General features: G+C 28.6%; 3 protein-coding genes across 3 annotated transcripts; all 3 read left to right on the top strand.

Moving 5' to 3' along the window:
• Window positions 1-3,448: 3,448 nt before the first annotated feature.
• LOC101502305 (calcium-dependent protein kinase 28) lies at window positions 3,449-9,193 on the top strand. The gene is made up of 12 exons (XM_004512078.4): window positions 3,449-3,993; window positions 4,765-4,895; window positions 5,108-5,149; window positions 5,345-5,456; window positions 5,545-5,623; window positions 5,752-5,921; window positions 6,077-6,203; window positions 7,124-7,239; window positions 7,330-7,437; window positions 7,538-7,600; window positions 7,816-7,989; window positions 8,614-9,193. Exons 1-12 carry the CDS (start codon window positions 3,589-3,591, stop codon window positions 8,770-8,772), a joined length of 1,686 nt encoding a protein of 561 aa, XP_004512135.1. The 5' UTR covers window positions 3,449-3,588; the 3' UTR covers window positions 8,773-9,193.
• Window positions 9,194-9,583: 390 nt separating this feature from the next.
• LOC101502620 (putative nucleobase-ascorbate transporter 10) lies at window positions 9,584-13,348 on the top strand. Its single transcript, XM_004512079.4, has 14 exons — window positions 9,584-10,269; window positions 10,425-10,522; window positions 10,611-10,787; window positions 10,870-10,970; window positions 11,043-11,118; window positions 11,201-11,260; window positions 11,346-11,530; window positions 11,656-11,752; window positions 11,849-11,935; window positions 12,021-12,079; window positions 12,163-12,254; window positions 12,476-12,553; window positions 12,639-12,790; window positions 12,898-13,348. Exons 1-14 carry the CDS (start codon window positions 10,101-10,103, stop codon window positions 13,117-13,119), a joined length of 1,653 nt encoding a protein of 550 aa, XP_004512136.1. The 5' UTR covers window positions 9,584-10,100; the 3' UTR covers window positions 13,120-13,348.
• An 8,913-nt stretch (window positions 13,349-22,261) lies between these two features.
• On the top strand, window positions 22,262-23,056 carry LOC101502936 (chaperone protein dnaJ 11, chloroplastic-like). The gene has a single exon (XM_004512080.3). It carries the CDS (start codon window positions 22,327-22,329, stop codon window positions 22,801-22,803), a length of 477 nt encoding a protein of 158 aa, XP_004512137.1. The 5' UTR covers window positions 22,262-22,326; the 3' UTR covers window positions 22,804-23,056.
• The last annotated feature ends 386 nt before the right edge of the window (window positions 23,057-23,442 follow it).

Raw genomic sequence — 23,442 nt, forward strand, 5'->3', positions numbered from 1 at the left:
AATAAATCAAAAATGATATATATATATATATATATGTATATATATGTATATATATATATATATATATATATATATATATGTATTTAATTCAAATTTTAAATAAAATTTATCAATTTTTATTAATATAATTTTATTTTATATTTAAAATCTGATGGAGTATTCTGGCAATTACTAGGAGATCAATTTATATTCAAATATTTCTCTTAACATTATGTTTTATAAAAATTTATCGGAAATAATTATTTATTTATTTTTTGATAAAAAAATATAATAACTATTTAGATTAGTAATTTTCTTCAACTTTATGAGGATATCATATGTTCCCTTAATTAAATTTATATAAAATTAAATTACGATGACACGTTTATGTCGTACATTACATTGTGTCATAAAAAAACATATTTATAATAAGTGTGATGTTACCATTCAATCAAACAAACGTGTTGATCTCACACTACATACCCTACTCCAGCATTGGACAACGACAGTGTGATCTAAAGATGATTTATCGATTAAATAATATTTAAATTTTAAAAAAGAATGATATTTAAAATCTTGACGAGTGAAGACTTCGTCAACATTTGCTCAATTAGTATTTTAAGGGTCATAAAAATTATTGATTCCTTCATGGAAGGAGAGGGGAGTAAAGAATAGAGGAAGATAAAGTGGGTTAGTATATTCTGTATTTATGTGTCCATGATTCCCTTCTATGGTATTGTCACGGGTAGAAACTATTGGAGTTAATATTGATAGTGAAGATAATACGTTAATATTCATATGATCTTTTTCATTTTTTATGGGTATATCAAACTTATTTTGATATGTGAAAAAGAAACTTTGATATTTGAAGAAATTACCAACAAAATCATTTTTGATAAAAAATATTTAAAAGTGAGGACATCACCTCATGAAATTTAGTGTTGGTACTTGAAGTAGGTCATATGCAAAGAAAAACTATGAAATGATTCTGAAATTGTGGAAAAGTGAAAAATCTAAGCATGCAAGGTATAATTTGCCTAATGGAGAATGATCAGATAAGGGCTTAAATGAAATTGCCTCCCTCATTGTGGAATTTCCGCTTTGCCATGAAAAATGATGAATTATTATTAGTGGAGTAGTACATGGACAATAGTTGGTATTAATGTTGTGGAGTATGTTAATTATTATAGAATTTTTGGAGAACGTTAACATGGAAGTTGTGTCATATTTTTTTAACTTGTAGAAAAAATTTTTGAAGTGGTTTAATTTTAAGTGAAATACTCTTTACAGTAGAATATGATAGTTTTTTTGAATTATTGTCGTTGTAAATAACATAAACAGGAAATATATCATTTTCAATCAAGATAAATGTTCGAGTTGATTTTTTTTTAGTTGATTAAAATAATACACGTTGAAATGATATTCTATTACTTAACATTGTTAAGAAAGAGAGACCAAGACTATATATACGACTTTATTTTTTAAGTTTATATATGACTATTTTCTTTCTATCTTGTTTTAGAGTTTAGTGATGTATAATTGGATATTTACTTCGAACATTGTAGTTGTAATAGAGATGTGAGATATTTTAGAGAAATTTATGTGTTGTAATAATTTTCACCCAACATTTTTATCTAGTCATAGTTTTTTCTTCAATTTTGTAATATTCATGTTATAATTTTATGTTTTGATTTTGTTATTTAAATTTCGTTGCGTTGTTTTTCCCAATATCTTGTATTTGGTTTGAATTCACAATTAAGTACTAGACATGTCAAAAATGGTTGCGATTGAAACAACATATAAGAATGAGTGACATTTTTTATAGATTCAATATGATTTTCAAATGATAGAATTAGTTTTCGAGAATCATGATCTTGTTCTCTGGTCAATTAGAAATAGACGACTTAATTATTTTCATATGGTTAAGAGAATGAGATTTATTATCTCACTTATTTTCAGAGAAGATAATCAATGTACTGACATGATTGATAATTTAGGACTTCACATTGTTAAAACTTGTTGGTGAGATACTTTTCCTTCTAATATTTTAGATATTTTTAATAGAAACAAAATTGATGTTCCTAATTTTATCTCTTAAGATTTTCTTGATAGATATTTAACGAGTCAGTAGTTTGTATTCCTTAGAATTATTTTCTTAGATTTTGGTATTGTTCATCTATTTTTTTTTTGTAGTTTTCTATTAAAATGTGATTATTTAGATCTCTATTTATAAAAAATTAAAATATATTTGATTTTTTTTGGTTAATTTAAAGTTAAAAATATCAACCTATTCTATTAAATTTATTAATATTTTGAGTAAAATATAAGAATTTAACCCCATCTCATAATATTGGAGTTTGTTTTTTCTTATAAAAATTTAGTTTAGAAAATTTTGGATTTCTGTTTAATTTATATTTATTTTGAGTAAAATATAAGAATTTAATAGTTTTTAAATAGAAGAATAGCAACTCAGAGATTTAATTATAATAATTTAAAAAACTTGAGACTAAAGTTGTACAAAATAGTATTGGAAACCAAAATAACATATCAATATAGACATTAAAAAAATACAATTAAACCCGAAAGACAGATGTAGTAATCTCGGTGGAATGCATATGTCACTCAACTATATGTTACTTTTGAAAATAAAAATAGTAAAAAACTATATTCTTCAAAGAAAAAAAAAAGCGTTTTTTGTGAAAGAATTATTCATTTGTACAATTAACACACAATACAAAGCTTATTTGAACGTTTAGAGTAAATAAAAAATGTATTGCAAACAATGCCAATTAAAGTAGTAAAATTTAAAGTTCAAACTTCATTATTGTCACAATACTTAAATAGGTAAGAAATTAAAACCACAAATTTCATCTTGACCATCTATCTTTACTTTTGCCAAAATAAACATCAAACGGTTTTATTGTCATCAAATCATTTCTAAAATAAACAACTACAATTTTTAATTTTTTACAAAACTTAGAAAATAAGTTATTAATAACAACATCTACAGAATTCAAACCAGATTGTTAAATTGTGTCATATAACAAACTCTGTTAGTGTATACATATTTTTATCATGACTACGTAAAAACTAACGTGGGAATATGACAACTAAGTTGAAGTATGAACAATTAAAAAACACACATTAATTACACATAAACAATAAACAACAAGGTCCAATTCAATTAAATAATAAATAAAATTATCGAAAATAGAGATTTGGCAACTCAATTGTTTTGTTTCTGTTTCTGTTTTTGTTTTAGTGATTGATTAATATTGATAGTATATATTATATTAATATTGTGTTAATTAATTGTTAATGTTATTTTCTCTCTCTTCTCTCTCTCTCTTCATCATCGCCAAAAAAAAAGTCTCTTTTGACCATCACCACCTTCTCATTCTCTTCCTCCTTCTTCCCTTCTTCGTCGTCCCTGCCCCATCCCTTCCTCTATTTCCCTCTCTCTTAATCATGTACACCTCAACACGCTTTTCTATCTCTCTCTCTCTCTTCATTCAAATGTGAATGATAATTTCTCTCTTATATCCAAATTTTTCCCTTGCTATTGATCCACCATTTCATTATTTTATTTTATTTTAATTAATCCCAATCATGGGTATATGTTTCTCTTCAACAAAGGTTGTTAGCGGCTCTAACAGTAACGCAACAAACACGGAGAACCGTAAACGGAATTCAACTGCGACGGAAACTGTTACTGTCGTCACGGGCCAAAAACATCAGGTACCGAGCTCTGCTCCGCGACGTAGAAGCCCAGATGAGGCCCAAAATAAAAAACAGCAGAGTCAGAATCATCATCAGCAACACAGGCCCAAAGAGAAAGTTGGTTCGCGGCATGTTCCGTGTGGGAAACGAACGGATTTCGGTTATGAGAAAGATTTTGATAAGAGATTTTCGCTAGGGAAATTATTGGGGCATGGACAATTTGGTTATACCTATGTTGGAATTGATAAATCTAATGGAGATCGTGTTGCTGTTAAGAGACTCGAGAAAGCAAAGGTAAGATTCATTTTTTTGTGAGTTTTTTTTTAAATTATTATTTTGTGGTTTTGTAATTGGTCAATAGGTTAGGAAGAATAAAGAATTAATCAGATTTCGTTTTTTTGCTTGAGACTGCTCAATTTTTGTTATGCATTTGGAATTTTAGAACTATAGGATAATGGTAGATTTAATTTTTTTTTTTTCATTTTGTAAAGGAATTTTTGCAATGCCTGCTGATTGATACTGCATCTATGTTTTTTGTTTGATGTTGAGCTAGAATTGCTCAACTTTTTTGGGGTTGAAGTTGAGGTGTTTTTGTAAACGGGCATAACAAGCTTGACTAGTTATGGTTGACTTGTTGTTCTGTAACTTGTATATCAAGCCATTTGGTTGTAACATGGTTTTCAATTGTGGTTCTGTTGAGATCTTTGAGATTGCGGAAAAATTGGTAACAAGTGTGGTCGATGCCGATGGGATTGTAGACTCGATGACCATAATATAAAACCAAATACTCTGTCTTCATTCCATTTTTTCTTTCAGTTTCTCCACTGATTCGATTGTGGCATCCTCCGAGGATAGTTATGACTTATGGTAGTGTTTATTAATGCTCGATAGGATAATGGGAATTCTAGTAAAAGATTAGTCGAGTAACTTCGGATCTGGTTGGTGTTGTAAATTTGTAATGCCCGCAATTGATTTTAATGAATGTATAATCTGAATTTAAGTTCCTATATATGCTTCGTTTACACGCAAGAGGTTTTGTGAATCAATCCTTGATTATTGTGGCAGATGGTTCTCCCCATAGCTGTTGAGGATGTAAAGAGAGAGGTCAAGATATTGAAAGAACTTACAGGCCATGAAAATGTGGTTCAATTCTATAATGCTTTTGACGATGAATCATATGTGTACATAGTTATGGAGTAAGTTACTTTTTTCTGTCTATTTTCTTTATATCTATGTCGTGTCATTGTGTTCATCTGATTTAAAGCAGCATTTGACTGTAATAAATTCTGGATATATCTTTTGACAGCTAATTTATCAAATCATTTATGTTGGGTTTATTGTCTATTGTTTTGTTCTTTTATATATACATCTATTAAAGTAAACTTCTTGACAATTTACCTTATATTAGGTTATGCGAAGGTGGAGAATTGCTAGACAGGATATTGGCCAAGTAAGTTCTGTTTGATCTTGGATGTGATTGATTTTTTCCCTGACTAGTTGGCTCTTCAGATGTTAACAATTTCACAAATTTCGAAACCAGGATCACTGATGAGTCCAAAATATTATTGTCTGCTAGATTTTTGTGTTCAGCAATGTGTTTTTTCCCTGTACTCAGAACTTAGTTTTTCTACCTCTTCTTTTACAGGAAGGACAGCCGTTACACTGAAAAAGATGCTGCAGTGGTTGTAAGGCAGATGCTGAAGGTTGCAGCTGAGTGTCATTTACATGGTTTGGTACATCGCGACATGAAGCCAGAGGTGCGATCAAGTGCACTGGCATATTTAAAGCAATGTAATGTTATGGTACTAGACAATAAATTCTTTTTGTTTTCTTCTTTGCGTGCAGAATTTTCTTTTCAAATCAAACAAGGAAGATTCAGCTTTAAAGGCTACTGATTTTGGTTTGTCTGATTTCATAAAACCTGGTGAGGAAAAATATTTATGTTAATCGTTTGATTGATTTCTTTCATTTTTACTCCCCTATGTATCAGGCGTTTTTTTTGCAATCTTTAATTGAGAGTTCTAGTTCTATCTCTTTGAAAAAAATAATCAGGTAAGAGGTTTCAAGATATTGTTGGAAGTGCATACTACGTCGCACCAGAAGTGTTAAAGCGGAAGTCAGGTCCTGAATCAGATGTATGGAGTATTGGTGTGATTACATACATATTGCTTTGTGGGAAACGACCATTTTGGGATAAGACTGAGGATGGTATCTTCAAGGAGGTACACTTAATTCTTATTACATTCTAAGTTTCCTGTTTTTTATGTTGGATTTTCTATCTATTTTTTTAATGACATGAATAAATCTTTGGCCTTTCCCTTAAAGAACATGATTTACTACTTTCCTTACATTTAATATATGATTACATCATATGCAGGTCTTAAGGAACAAGCCTGATTTCCGGCGGAAACCGTGGCCAACTATAAGTAATGCAGCAAAAGATTTTGTGAAGAAATTGTTGGTAAAAGATCCTCGTGCAAGATTAACTGCTGCTCAGGCTCTATGTATGTTTCCGCTTTATTTCTTATGATGTGAAGGCTGTTTATCACGCTATCTAGTTTCCTTTCCTTAAATTATTTACATTTGTCACTGCCTCAAATTTAGGGTGTGAAAAAATATTTAATGACGAGCCAGACTAAAAATTGTCTAACCTTTTTTCAAAAAGAAGAAAGTTTAAGCAATGAATTAATAGCACTTGAACGCTATTTCATTTCTAACACTGGGTTTACATGTTCAATTTTTTTTCTTCCTAAAGTGAGAAGTATTTTGTTTTATGTTGTCAAATATTGAAAAGTTGTCCTCAGTTTAGACTTTCTGTAGTCCAACCTTTTTTAAAACTTGTGTCAACTCTCCTTTTCTCCTGATTGAGATTTGGGACCAATTAATGATGAATGATTAGACATTTTTGTCTTCAATGAATGTTTGCTTAAATTTTATGTATACAAATTATTTACGTTAAAAAGGAAAGGAAGGAAGGAGGAAAAATGGAAAAAAATAAAAAAAACAGAACAAAGAATAACTTGGCAAAATTGATTGCACATAACTGTTGCTGTAAGTATGCAAAACTCAAAAAGTAAAGTTAATGTGGAAACATTAGTTATCTATAAGGAGATAAAGGGTACTTTGGTAGTCATTTTCCAAATTAACACTGGGCCTAAACGTCCTTACGTTCAGCTCAACTCTTTCTGTTTATTGTTCAGTCACACTTGGTTTGCATAACTAATGCAGTAGTTTTTATCTAATTAGAATTTCGTTTCATTCAGACTTGGAAATCATTCTAAATCCTTACAGGGTTTTCTTAATTTAACAAAGAACTGCGACTTAAACACAACCATATTCTAATTGTAATCTTTACTTTTCAAAACACATTTAAAACAAAGCTATATCCTAATGTTGAGTTGTATATGAATTCTGATATTTCCAGCACATCCATGGGTTAGAGAAGGAGGAGAGGCATCCGAAATTCCAATTGATATATCTGTCCTGAACAACATGCGACAGTTTGTGAAGTATAGTCGATTGAAACAATTTGCATTGAGGGTAAGAAGACACGTTAATTCAGGTCTTTGCTTGCTAGAATGCACTGAAATTGTTTGATGTTGATTTTATGGTTGCTTGGTTATCTTACAGGCATTGGCTAGCACACTTAATGAAGGTGAGTTGTCTGATCTAAAAGATCAGTTTGATGCAATAGATGTCGACAAAAATGGTGCTATTAGTCTTGAAGAGATGAGACAGGTAACTCATATATCAAACCACACCACTTATCTGTTATTGATTAATTAACCCCCTTAATGTAGTATTCCCTTTTGTCTAAACTAAAGTGATTAATTTGCAGGCTCTTGCTAAAGATCTCCCTTGGAAGTTGAAAGAATCCAGAGTATTAGAGATATTGCAAGCGGTTAGTATCTAAGATCCTTTGTTGACAACTTATCATCTCTTATTTCACTTTTAAAATTTGAAAGTTTCTTTGGTGTTTTATGATATTATTTTCTTTCCTTTTATACAAAATATATATTTAATGACAATTGATGTTGTTTGCACTAATCACTTGTGGAAATTTACGCATGTTTTTCATGTTAAAATACGTTAAATCATTGTCTTCTGTACTGGCAGATAGACAGCAATACAGATGGATTAGTAGATTTCACTGAGTTTGTAGCAGCTACATTACACGTGCATCAATTGGAGGAACATGACTCTGACAAGTGGCAGCAACGGTCACAGGCTGCTTTTGAGAAATTTGACTTAGATAAAGATGGCTTTATTACTCCAGAGGAACTAAGAATGGTTAGTCTGATGTCTTTCCCAATCTCCCTGAACATCTTTTATGATAAACTCTCTCCCTAGATTTGAAGTGGTTCTCCTGCAATGTATTTAGCTTATGTTTGGTTTGGCGGTGGAATTGACAAAATCATGGTGGCTCACCGTGATTTTTTAACTCTGTTAAACCAATTGTGCAATTAATAGATTTTTGCAACCTTTATCAATGTTTGTGTTATTTTGAGGTGAGGAGGGTGTTTGAGCAAAGCTAGAAAATCTACTGCGTGCTAGCTCTATATATATGTTTGTAGAAGTGTGAATCACCAATTTAGACCCTGAAGTATAGGTTTCAAACAATATGGTCTCTAAAAATAATAAAATTTCAAAATAATCATTGAAATTGAAAATTCTTGATTGCATTAATTATTGAGTTAGTTAAGTAGTCCTTCAAATTGTCTTGGAAGGATTAATGTAATCGAGAAATTTCAACTTCAATGATTATTTTCAAATTTTGTTATTATTAGAGACTAAATTTTTTGACTTCTACAATTTTGAGGATTAAATTGCTGATTCACTCATTTATAAAGCAATGTTTTCAACATCAGATACATATTTGCTGCAACTAATATCACTTCCTTTTTGGCTTTTTAGCATACTGGTATGAGAGGCTCCATTGATCCTTTGCTCGAGGAAGCTGATATTGACAAAGATGGAAAGATCAGCTTACCGGAATTCCGGAGACTTTTAAGAACTGCAAGCATTAGTTCTCGAAATGTAACAAGTCCAACTCAGCGTCAGCGAAGGATCTAGATTAGACGTGTTTCAGAGGCTGAGATAATTCAGATGTGAGAGTGGTGGAGTTCCCTTTTAAGATGATCTCCTGTGCAGATTGTGTTGAAGCCATTGAGATATATGTTCTGCACATTTTTCACTCTCTTTTCATTCTATGGAACTCTGAAACTACTGTTATATTGACTATGGCGTCTCACAAAGGATTGTGTTAAGCTTATTCTAGAGGACTGTGTCAAGAAGTGTTTCATAGAGTGTGTAGACCCTGCTTGGATTGGCTTAAGGTATCAAAGTTGAGAGTTTCCATCAGTGTACATCATTTTTATGTGTCAGGGTTTTCTGGATTTACTTGTGCCATAACATGTAATGTGTAACTATAAATAAATATCTTCTATTCTACCCAAAATGAAAGGAAAAAAAAAAATATATATTCTGCAAATAATCGTCCCATTAAATATATTTAGATTTAGTTGCCCACTTTATTTTTTATCTCTGTCTCTTTCTTCTTTTGCTATATGCAAAAACCAAGTTTACCGAGCTCTTTTTTCCTAATTAAGCTAGATTCAATCTGCTAAATGTTGTTTTAAATTTACTTCAATATCGAAGTTACATTTTAATTTTCTGTCCCAAAAAAAGATGTATTTTAACTTAAGTTAGATAAAATATATGAATATCTAAAAATAGTTTGATATGCTTTTTACTTGAAATTTTTTTATACTATTATATAATTATAACTATTTTTATATTACACGTTTTAATGGGTGAGAATCAATTATTAAAATTCATTAATAAACATAAGAGAATTCTTTTATTGAAGTTTAATTGAGAATATTGAGTTATGATCTTATAAAATAGAGAGGAAGAATGAAGTGAATATAAGAGTCCGCTTTAGTCATTTAAAAATATCTATAATTAATCATTTAAAATTATAAAAATTAAATCTTTGTGCGATAAAGGAACCAAGTTTGAATCTCCATAATTAAAAAAAAATTCAAAAAAGTGAAATACCCGCTCTGAAAAAAAAAACTCAATTTTGGTTCAAATTGTTCGAAATTCGAATTCAAATACTGATTAGTGCAATTAAAGCTAAAATAATTGATTATGCTCATTAGGATATGAATATCATTAGTAAAAATAAAGGATATGAATATCATTTAATAATGACCTAACAGTTATAGAATTATATTCATGACATATGATTATAATTCTTGTAACTGAAATCATTAATTATTATCATTTTGAATAATTCAAATCAATTTGATTTTATTTAAATAGAACACTTACACACCAACAAAATTAGAAAACTTGAACTACAATATTTTCGTATCAACATTTGCTACTGCCCTGCAATGGCTCAATCTGATGGAGGTGATAATGGTGGTGGTGGTGGTGGTGGTGGCGGCGGCAACAAAAAGGGAGGTGGAGGCCCAAAAGCAGAGGAAGTGAAGCCTTCTGCACATCCTGTGAAAGAGCAACTTCCTGGAGTTCAATATTGTATTAACAGTCCACCTCCATGGCGTGAGTACACTTTTCTTTACTCATCATTGCTACACAATATATAGTAACTTCAATATAATATATTTTTAATGTAAATTATATTTAGTTCCTTTCTGGAAATATTTCCTAAGATATTTGTGATAGATGATTTGATTCAATGTTTGATCATAATGCAGGTCAAGCTGTTTTATTAGGATTCCAACATTATCTTCTAACTCTTGGCATTACAGTTCTAATTCCAACTATAATTGTCCCTCAAATGGGTGGAGGAGATGTGAGAATTTTTTTTGAACCATTTTCATTTTATTATAAAACAATTTTTATGATAGTATTATTGAAACAAATGCTTTAATTCAATGTAGCCTGAGAAAGCTAGAGTGATGCAGTCCCTTCTGTTTGTTTCTGGAGTAACCACATTACTTCATTCTTTGTTCGGAACGCGGTTGCCGACGGTAGTTGTTGGTTCATACACTTACTTAATACCTGTAATTTCTATTATCCAAGCTAAAAGATATCATTCTTATACAGATCCTTATGAGGTAAATGAGACTATTAAATGTTATAAATGGATATAAAATGTTTCACTCTTTAGTGTTTTGTTGACTTGTTTTATTTTCCTAGAGGTTTATTATGACAATGAGAGGGATTCAAGGTGCATTGATCATAAGTGCAAGTTTTCAAATGGCTATTGGATTTTTTGGTTTTTGGAGGAATGCGGTTAGGTTAGCATCTACAACTTTCTTTGCAGTTTTTTTCTAATCCACATTGTTTTTTAAACCACTATTCTTTCACAGGTTCCTTAGTCCACTTTCTGTAGTTCCATATATAGCTTTCACTGGACTTGGTCTCTATCAAATTGGTTTCCCAATGGTAATTTTACAATAAGCTTTTTATAAGTTTGAATCAACATTAGATTTGTGTAATATTTATCATTTGTCAATCAATTTTGCAGCTTGCTAAATGTGTTGAAATTGGACTTCCTGCATTAATTGTTATGGTTTTCACCTCACAGGCAAGTAGTTCCTCTTTTGTACTATCAGTGTATTAATTTTTTTTTAAATAACTAATGTTAGTAATTAATTGTTAATTTTGTACAGTATGTTCATCGGTATTTTACAAGCGTGAAGACTATACATGACCGATACGCCGTGCTAATTACGGTTGCAAGTGCATGGCTATTTGCACAGCTTCTAACATCTTCAACTGCATATAATCGCAAGTCAGAAAGTACACAGATTAGTTGCCGCACGGATCGTGCCGGACTCATTAGTGCCGCTCCTTGGTAAGAGAAATGTGTTAATTAACTAATAATTGTATAACGTTTAGTTAGTTCTATTTATGTTTATGCCTTTAAGGATTTAAACAGCATAATTTGTAGCCTAATGTACATTCATTCAACTTATGCAGGGTGTATTTTCCTTACCCCTTCCAATGGGGGAGTCCTACTTTCAATGCTGCAGAAACTTTTGCTGTGATGGCTGCTTCTTTAGTATCTCTTTTTGAGGTATATGATTATAAAGTTTAAGGCTTATCATAAATAATTAGAATCAATGCAAGTGCACTAGTTAGTCACTTGTTCAAAAATGTTTATCACTTGCAGTATACTGGTGCATCCTATGCTGCTGCAAGATATGGAAGTGCAACACCAGTGCCACCTTCTGTTATCAGTCGCGGAGCCGGTTGGGTGGTAGGATTCAATATATCTTTTCAATACTCTTTTGACATTTTTTTTCTTCATAAAATGAAACATGTCATTTTTGTTTTGATTTTAGGGTGTAGGTGCTTTGCTTAGTGGCATGTTTGGTTGTGTAACTGGAACTACAGCATCAGTGTAAGTTTAGCCTAATAATTTATTGTGTTTTTTATTCCTTTATTTTCTTTTATTTTTCTGACTATGGTTTACTCTTGTTTTAGGGAAAATGCTGGTTTACTAGCATTAACAAGAGTAGGAAGCAGAAGAGTAATTCAAATATCAGCTGGATTTATGATTTTCTTCTCTGTTTTTGGTATTGTTTTGACCAATATGATTTATACTAATGCATGATTTCACCATCTTTGAATTGGTAGTTTACTAGATTTAGGAACAAATGAAACTTTGACACAGACACTAGACATGACACTAATGTTTCTATTTAAGCATAGTGCATTTTCCTCTTAAATATGTAAAGAATTGATTTTCTTATGTTTCTCATGTTGGAAACTAATTTTTTTTTCTCGTTTCAACCAGGGAAATTTGGATCAATTTTTGCTTCTGTTCCTTTCCCAATCATAGCAGCATTATATTGTGTATTATTCGGCTATGTGTGTAAGTAACATGTCCATTCAATCTAATATACTCTTTATACATATATAGAAACTAACAATGTTTGATAATTTGAAAAAATATGTAGCTTCTGCTGGTTTTAGTTTTCTCCAATTCTGCAACCTCAACAGTTTCAGAACCAAATTTGTTTTGGGCTTCTCACTCTTCTTAGGAATCTCCATACCTCAATATTTCTCAGAATATTTTCATGTAAAGCATGAACATGGAAGTCCTAGATGGGTAAGATATATATCTTAACCAAAAACACATAATTGAAATTTCATTTACATATGTTAAATTTTATGTGATTATTATTTAATTTTAATTTCAATGTGTATATTGTGCAGTTATATGATATTATAAGTGTGATCTTCATGTCACATATAACGGTTGCTTCCTTAATTGCATTATTTTTGGATCTCACACTTACTCGTGAAGATGATGAAGCAACTAAAAATGATAGTGGTTTAAAATGGTGGGAGAGGTTTAGTTTGTATAGTGCAGATGTTAGGAATGATGAATTCTATCATTTGCCTTGTAGACTCAATGAGCTTTTCCCAGCACTTTAAGAAGATGGTAGCAACTTTTGTTATATTTTTTAACTCAACTCAATTGTTATTCTCAAAATAGTTTGTATTTGTAATTCACTAATTGTGGTAACATGGTTTCATTTCGATATGTTTGGAAACATTTTTCTTTTATTATATAGTGCTGAACATTGTAATTTGGTTCTCATTGAAGAGAACTCTAATTTTTGTGAGGAATTTTGGAACAAGAAATAGAGTATTATTTAGATTATGAAGTTTGGAAGATAAAAAGATCAATTTTATTTAGTAGTATTAGTGGAAAATGACTAGGATTCAAATACTTCACATTAATAATATAGTTAAACAATTGTGCTATATTTTATTCAAATACTTCACATTAATAATATTTGTTAAGAATTCAAAAAATCAAAATTTATATACACAGTTTCTAATCTATTTTTTAATATAATTTTTTATATTTAGATTCTTAATTAGTATCTTTAAAAAATTTATAAACACTTGTTACTATTATGTTTTTTTTCCGCCAGGAAATCCACTAAGTTTATAGCTGCTAAAATAACTAATGAATCACTAATGAGTACTCATAGTGAGTAATGAATGAATCACTAATTTGCTATTTGATTGTATGAAACTAAAATCACTTATTGAATGTATTCCAGAACTTAATTATATTCGAAGTTAAAGTTTATTTTATTAGTTATTCATATATAGTCAAATAATTAAGATAATTTATTCTCACTCTCACATACGACTTTTGTTAATAAATCTATAAATTAAAATGACGAACAAATAATACGTTTGAATACCAAATTATATAATCAAAGACACATTCAAAAAATAAATTAACAAAACAAAATATGCATTCAAAAATAATTTTGATACATTCAAAATTCAAAAAATATAAAGACACCACCTCAAACGTGGAAGAACCAAAAAGTATTGTTTCCTTATTTCATGGGTCAATTGTGTGTGTATATATATACCCGCCGCACATGTAAACTTTTATTCTTCACCGCAAGTATATTATAATATTAATTTTTCTTATAAAGTTATTCCATATTTGCATTGGTCGACATTGATTGATGGATTGAACGGTAAAGATTAACTTCGCTAAATTTGTCACAATTTAGTTTGAAGAAGCAAAAATTTTATCACTTATCTTCCAGCCCCTTGTGACACTGATATGCACCTCTAGAAGATAAGAATTATTCAGTATTGGAATTTTGAAAATAACTTTTGATATCAAGACTAATTAATGGACGGAGACTTGGACAAATTAACGACTTCAAAATGAATAATCAGATAAACATAAGATGCAATTGGAACGGTAAAAATATTATTTTATAAAATGACGTTGATTTGTGCTAGAAAATTATTTTATAAAATACTATTGATGTCACAATCATAATCTCTCTTTTTTTTTTTTTTTTTTTTTTTTTTTTTTTTTTTTAATTTCTTTTTTTTTTTTTTTTTTTTTTTTTTATCTCCCCTCATATTATACCGGAACATATTAGAGAAGTATAATAATTCGGATGAACTAGCTTCTAATATGGACTCTTGCTAGAGTATATTGTAATTGTAACCAACAAGAGAAGATTTGTCAACAAAAGAAAGAAAAAAATAGGAAAGGCCCAAAAAAGATACGTTAAAGGTACTCTCCATTTTTTAAAAGAAATTATTAAAGTTTAAAAATATATATATTCCAAAAAAATACAAATAATATTAGGTTTTTTTTCTTTAATACTCTAATTTTAAAATAAAAAAATTATCAATACACTTTCTTTTCAAAACTATACACCAAATTACCCTTATTTTTTTACTTAGTTAGAAGTCGCTATTTGCAAATATCATTTTCTTAAAGAAGCTCAAGTTTGTAATTACGACTTTCTTAAATATTTTTATTTTATTTTATATTTTTTTTTCTCTAAATCGTCTTTTGGAATGACGACTTTTCAAATTACTTCGAAAAAAAAATCTTAAGGAAATCGTTATTACAAACTCGAACTTCCTAAAAGAATGATATAAAAATATCATGGTCCTCGATTTCATCTGGACTTTTTGGACGATTTTCATACAATCCGAAAAAAATGGATTAAAATCCATATTTTTGACTAAGTCAATAAAATGGTAAGTTTTGTATATAATTTTTAAAAATGAGTATATTGATCATTTTTCTTTTAAATTAAGTTATTAAAAAAAAACCCATCATATTAATACATATATATACACATCATATTAGATATTTTAAATATTTAATTAAATAAATAAATAGTTAATGTAATAAATTAACTAACTAAGTTTTCTAATAAATTAAAATAATAGTAACCACGATAGTCATTTCTCTTCAAAAATAGAATGTTTTAATATATTATGGTACGTATTTAATTATATGCTAATCTACTAAATTAATTATGCTCATATACTTACAACTCTCATGTTGCATCACCCACTAGTCACTAGATAGTAAATTAAACAGCTATAGAGTTATTGGATAAGAATGATAAATACATGATTCTAGAAACTAAGTCTTCAACTCAGTCCAACACATCACACCTAGTAGTTACCCAAAAGAAAAAATGGTACTTATCACTTTGTATTTGTTATTTATGATTTAGTTGTCCTAGATAAATAAGAGAGATTTACTAGTACTTATTCACAAGCAATTTCAGAAGTTTTACGGATAGAATCAATTTCGAGTATCTTGACATAGAAAATCAATATATTTTAGAGTGAGAATATAAGACGGTAAAACTCTTAATAAATTATATTTATTATATTTATATTTTTTAATATCTATTAATCACAAGATAAATATTGAGACTGATATAATTTTATTCAATTGATGTTTACTAAAAAGTTTAATTTTTATATTTACAATATAAAATATTTTATATAATTAGTACATTATGTTCAATTATGTGATTTTAGAATTAGTTATTATAAAAATAATTATTACAAAAGTTAAATATTATTAATAATCTAATTTTAATTAATTGATAGTATAAAAAATATGTAAATTTATTTATAATTTTAATCTCTATTTTTATTAATTTACAAAGTTGGTTAGAGGTGAACCAATTACATTATATAGAAAGTTTGCACATAGTTGTTTATCACTTTCCTCCAAATGTCTTGAGACATTTTGAAATGGATCATTAGAATTAAATAATATAAATTGCTTCCGTGTCAATTTCAATATCGGATAAGAGCAATGCACTAGCTACTAGCTAGTGTTAAGCTTTTGGAGCTAGCAACTTGTGACTTGCATCCCAATCATAGCATTGATTGAATTATGAGATATTTTATATGTGTTTCTTTCTAGAAGGAAGACAGTTATGAAAAGTATTTACAATAATGCACCACTTGTTCCTTTAAAAGTCATTTCTTTGCTGTCTGATTTGATGTAGAGGTGAATTCTTCTTGTATTAAAGCTGCTTATCTATATGCAACCAATCTCTATGTAATTCTCTTTCTAACCCATTTCTTATGCCATGTTTTATTTTATGAAATTTCCTTTAGCCTTCCAAAATAAAAACTTAATTAAAAAGATAAAATAAATCAACGTAGAAAACAAATTATCTTTTAGATAAATCAAGTTAGAAAAAAAATTAATTCAATCAACGTAGAAAAATAATCGACTCGCCTAGTACAACTTTTGTTTTACTCGTATCGACATCTTATGGAATTAATTAAAAAGAGAATTTTTCGGTATTCTACTATATAAACTTTGTAACGGTACTCAGATAAAGTTAAATTTTTAAAATTGAAATTTCCTAACAAAATTAAATACAAAAAACTTTACCGACATTATATTAAATGATTGAAGTATTATACCCGATAAAACTCTATTTGTACTGTTTGATTGTCGACGGACGAAGACTTAAATTTTATAAATTATTATATTCTTCCATTAAATTTGAGTTGTTTAGAGGGTTTTTATGTCGAAAGTAAGTGGATTTTTGAGTAACGTCCTTCTAATTTGTAGATGATATTTAATTAGTGGGGGGAGAAGAGTTGAACCACCATGAGATCTATTAAGGATATTTTTATGTTGCTCGGATTAGTGTATTTATTAAAAGTTAATAACATTAGTTGTAGCCCCTAATTTTTTCTCTCTCTTTCTTCTTAGCTTTTTATGCATTTAAATTCAAAAATTACTTCTGTAATTTTTCTTCTTCTTTTATTTAAATAAGTGCTTTTTCCATATAGATTTAATTTTTCTCATCTTGGTAGGATATTTAATTTTTCATCTCAATGCGGTATTTTATTTTCTGTTTTATTATAATGTTCGTTTGATTTAAGTTGATAGATTAACTTCAATCAATTGTAAATTTAGATTTAATCAATACTTTTGCTTCTTTAACCTACAAAAACATGTATTGCAATTGTAGACATTATGTCATTTAATGTTATTATCTTGAGTGTTGCGAATTTATTTATAGATTTATTATTTTTTATTTTAGCAATTTTAAATTCTATTGTTGTCGATTGATGTAATTTTTCCTAATTTGAATGAACAAATATCATTTTTTGTCCAAAAAAAAGAAGAAGAAGTTGAGTTTATTATTTGCAAGTTGCAGTACGAATTAAGTATTTGGGTCTTCCCATTAGAGATAATTCACGCAGTTCTTAATTTTGGGAGGTCGACTTGTTTTCTTTAAAGTTATCTTGATTGTGTTGATAATTTATTTTTTATTCTTTTTCAAAGTTCTTTCAAGTATCATTTCTAAAATTAAATCTCTTTTTAGTGGATTAAATAAAAGAAAATGTGTTTGTCTAAAGAAAGTAGGGAATTAGGTGTTAGAAACATGAAAACCTTAAATCATGCGTTGTTGAAAAAATGGTATTGGAATGTGAGAACTGAGAGATGCGATTTTTGATTTAAAGTGTTGGCTAATAAATATGGCCTAGTGAATGAGAATTTTCAAAAAAAATTATTTCAATGATTCGATGTGGGGGTGATATATGGGAGTTGTGGAGAGAGGAGAGGATAATGGGTTTGGTAATTAGTTTTGAGAAATTTGATGGAGGTTATTGGTAATGGTTGATCTACTTTGTTTTGGTTGGATATTATGTGGGGAGTTTGGCACTGAGGGAGAGGTACCCAAGGTTGTTCAATTTGGCTTTGGATGAAAAGGTGTCAATGGCAAATATGTTAAATGAGGAAGAGTTAGGAGGTGGGTGAGGTGAAAGTGGAGGAAAATACTATTTCAATGAGAGGATGAGTTGGTGGAGGAGTTTGTTGAAAGTTACTAAGTTAAAGTGACATATTATAGAATTAAAGAAGACATAAAAATCACTAACAAACTTTTATTTGATGTGAGTTGGAATATATTAGTATAATTGAAGGTATACTTATTGATATAGCGATTTTTAAATGAGAGACTCTCACAAAGATTAATTTGTCAATGCATGAAGTTTCGCTGATAGATTATCAACGATGTGTCAAAAGATTTAGGCAAAAGAAACTACTTAATATTTGTTTTTTCGATTGTCCATCGTATATAAAAGTTTGAGTAATTATATTGCAATGGTTGGGAGTATATTACCTCCTTTCAAATAAATGTTTAGAAAATGTTCTTCAATTTAGAGATTAGTTTTTCCATAGTAAAACTTTAATTTTGGAAAATACTTTACTTTTATATGTTTTCATGTATTTTATTTAAAAAATGAAGAAAGAACAAGATTTTTAATCATAAAGAATGTAATATACATTATCTACTTGAAATGGTGAAATACTTTTCATGGTTTTGGATTAAACCGAATCGCATTAGTTTTTCTTATGATTTCAATCAATAGAGTGAGAGAAAATTATTTTGTTCATGAGTAATTAATGTGTAACATTTTGTTTTAACTTATTAGGTATTTGCTTTATTTTGTATCTTTTATATCCATAACACATTTAAATCATAGTTTATAATCTTTAAGTCATCGCCTCCATTTTTATATAAAACACGGGTATAATTTGTATTGACGCGTGTAGCACTTCATTCGAAAAGAATATCGTTCAAATAAATTTTTAATTGAACCTAACTTCATATTTAATATTACCGATTAATGAATACCATAATTATGAACCTAATGTTCAAATCTAAGAGTAAGAACACAAATATGCTAATTTATAGAGGAGTACTATAGCTACAAATATATGGATAAAAGTTACTTATGAGAAAATGAAACCAGAAACTATTTTATTGTTGAAAAATTTTAAAATTATATAAATTATATTTTTATTTATTCAAATTTTATAATGTATTTATTATATTTTGCCATTTAATATTATAATAAATAAAATATTTCGAAATCTTATATTACAAATTCATTAAAAAAGCCTTTTAAATTATTAATTATAAAGAATATTTTAAAATTTATTTAATCCTAAAAAATATTTAAAATCATCAAAATGAATTCTCTCAAAACGATCGATTAGAATTTCAATTCAATACACGCAAGAGTGTTCACCTTAATTAAATACGAATTTTTTCAATATTTCTTTAATTTTTTACCGAGAAACATTACGTAATAAAAAATACTAACCTCAAAAAAATGACTAAAAGCAATGCACGTATCGTACTCCATACCTACAAATTCCATCTATGCATAGTAGGCCGTTTCAGTTAAATGATTTAATCCATAACAGCACTTTTAGATGGAAAAGTGTAATATATGATTCATTAAGGGTCTGCTTTTTTTTTTTTTAATTAGTTAACTGTTTGTTCAGTATATAAATAATTTGTAAATGATTCTTATATTTTGTTTATTCAAATACTGATTGAGTCATTTTCTTAACTTATATACGTATCCAAAACAATTTAGAATTCAAATTAAAAACGACAACATCAGTAGTAGTTAAAGTGTTTATGTGCATTTAGCTTTTAATTATTCGTTTAGTTGCTTTAATGCATAATTAGTATAAAAGTAATGTGAATAAAAATGGATAACCCCAATATAAGGCAAATGTCACCTGTCATGGATAAACCGAACTCTATTCCGTTCCATGTGCAATCAGATCCAGTTGTCTCTCAAGTTTTGGCCTATAGATTTGTGCCTCAAATTAAAAAAATAAATTACTGTTAATATATGAAATTGGTCTCTCGACTCTGACAATGTCGGTGAAATAACTGAACATATGTTTTATTATTTTAATTTTTCTCGTACTTCGTATCCATCAATTTAACTTTTTTATTGTTTTATTATAGAGTAAAATATAATTTTGATTTTTAAAAATGCAGGATGTTATAATTTTGATTTTATTGATCAACTTAGTTTTTGATATTATAACAAAATCATTATTTTAATAATAAATTGTAATTATTTTTAAAAAATTATGAGAATGAATTATAATATTTTATGGATTATTTTAATATTTTAAAATTGATTTTGGATTTAAATAAAAATTCAAATTAAATGATATTACTCTACACTTTCAAAGAATAAGATGATAACTTATCTTTTTCTATTTCCATAAATCCGAATTGAATCTCATGTTTTAGGATGACTCGTTAATTACATTCATCAACAAACTGCAACATATTAAAAATAGTCGCCCGTTGCTGTGTAGAATTGCAGTTTTTTAAATTACATGAGCCGAAATAAATTTTAAAAGGATAAAATCGTGAAAGTCTTACTTTTTCTTTGATGAAAAATCGACTATGTAATCATAGACATGAAGTAAAATGATATAGAATAAATAAGAAAAATAGCGTAATAAAATAAACAAGTTCATTCATTCATTAATAGTTAACTCATATGCAATGGAGGATTATGGTCAAAATATTAGAGTCTCGAATTTGAAAATTTTAATTATTAAATAAAAGACAATATTATATTGTATATAAATTTTAAAATTGTAAATTTATAATTTAAATGTACAAAAAATTGCTAAAATAATGACAAAGAGATAAATTAGATCGAGAAATTATATAGTTTGAGAATGATGAAACTATAAATGTAGTCTATTAGTTTGATTGGTTCTTTTTTTTTTTTTTAGGAAAATATTGAACTAAAGAGAAAGTCAATTTGTTTGAACTTTTGAAACTTTCTTATAAAATTCAAATGATGAAAAACATATTTAATTTTTACAGTTCAATACAACACATCTGTATACCATCAAATTTGTAAACTTTTAAAATACTAAATTTTTATTAAAAATACTTAAATACAATATTTTTCTAAAAAATAACACTACAGATGTAATGTAAAATTAAATATAATAATTTTATTTAAATACCGATAGTTTATTTTAAATAAAGTGAAATCATATTCAAATTAGTAGAGATAAGGTTTATTTAATTTGATATAATTTGGACTCAAACAACAACAAAAAGTTAAAATCAACTTAATTAATATCATTTAAATTTTTGTATTTATTAAATTATTAATTTCATTTTTATATATTTAGACGAAACTCACAATATACACAATTAAAAATTTTAAATTAAAAAATATATATTTTATTAATAAACTTTTTTTTTTTGTAAATTTTCTTATACATTATTTTATTTCAACAAAGATCCGTCAATATTCATATAAAAACGATGTTTAAATGTGAATATACATATTTAATACTTTCATCTCAAAAATTAGAAACAAAACAATAAAAATACTAGTATATTTTGTTAAAACTTTGATCAAATATACAAATTTTATTTAAATAATTTTTATTGATATTTTAAAAAAGAGTTGCAAATTTTATGGTAACATAAGTACATTAAGTTTTAACAAATATACACTAAGTTTGATCAAATATACACTAATTCATGGTAACATAAATACACTAAGTTTGTTTGAGTCACATAAGTACCACAATTTTACAAAAATTATAGCTATTATTCTTGTAGATAATTATTAATAATTAAGTTTTGTTAGTTTAAAATGAAATTAGTGATTTCCTATTTAAAACTCCTTAGCTCACGAAAACTACAAACCCAACTTGATGATATGTAGAAGAAGTGTTGTACCAAAAGTGAGAAAATTTGAAGCCAAGTAAGTGCTCGTACATTCTGAGTCAGCACGTATCCTATAGAAACGCCCATTGGATAAGATCTTACGATGCTTTGCAAAAAAACAAACTCTACAAAACCACGGCTTCAACTGTCATGGGACCCACATGTTCCCCTTTCCCTTTCTCAATCCTTTGTATAAAACCAACCCTAATTCCAATTTCATTTCTCATTCATTCCCAAATCTCATAACAACAACGTATCGCATCTCAACGAATAAACAAACATGCTTTCCTCCGTTTCTTTTCCTTCTTCTCTCTACGCCGCAAACTTCGCCGGCAACGCCGTCGCTCCTCCACCTTGCCGAGTTAGATCTCGGCCAATAGTTTCCGCCGCTGGTGCTACAGCCACCACTGAAGCTCGTTCTACATGGACGGAGCAACCTAGACCTTCCTATCTCAACATGAACTCTTCTCCTTCATCGTTCTACGAGATCCTCGGTGTACCGGCCGGTGCTTCGATCAAAGAGATCAAGACGGCGTACCGGCGACTTGCTAGAGTCTGCCACCCTGATGTGGCGGCGATTGACCGGAAAAACTCGTCGGCGGACGATTTCATGAAAATTCACGCTGCTTATTCTACGCTATCGGATCCTGATAAACGCGCTAATTATGACCGGAGTATTTTCCGGCGACATCGGCCGTTGTCGACGGTGATGTCCGGTTACTCGAGCCGGAAATGGGAAACGGACCAGTGCTGGTAGTGAGTCGACTCGTCCGAGTGAACAATTTAATAATTTTAATTAGAATAATAATATAACAGATAACATAGTTGGGAAGGTGCAGTTATTGAAGCGCCTTGTCTCAAGTGTAATTTTGACTAGTAGTAATTAGGTTTTGATTTTCAGTTTGTATTATACAACGTATATATATGTACACGTACGCTAGATGTAGAAGAAGTGGAGCCTGTATTCATTGCTATTTTGAAATTTTGAATTCTGATAACTTTTTCCACTACGATACAGTAGAAAAAACTGCCACTTGTATTCAGTATTTACTACTACTACTGTTTCTTCCTTTCTAGTCCGTGATTGCATCAAAATTTCAGATATCAAGAGCAAAATTGACATAGCATGTGACGTTTATACTTTATGTTATTAAAAAAATGGTAATTTTTAGATGAGTGAAATTAGAAAGTTCGTTGTTCAAGTAGGGCGAAATTTAGCTTAAATTGCAAACAAAGTTAAAATCATTCTAATACAATTCTCACGCACACATCATTCACCAATAATATTTTACCGAATAATAATCATATTCATTTCCAAAGGTAAATTATAAAGGGAAACACTTCAACAAGTGATTCACTCAATACTTAATGGTTGCCAAAATTCTAATATCAAATA

Source organism: Cicer arietinum, chromosome 8 (genome assembly GCF_000331145.2).
Source record: "Cicer arietinum cultivar CDC Frontier isolate Library 1 chromosome 8, Cicar.CDCFrontier_v2.0, whole genome shotgun sequence".
In the NCBI taxonomy this organism is placed as follows: Eukaryota; Viridiplantae; Streptophyta; class Magnoliopsida; order Fabales; family Fabaceae; genus Cicer; species Cicer arietinum.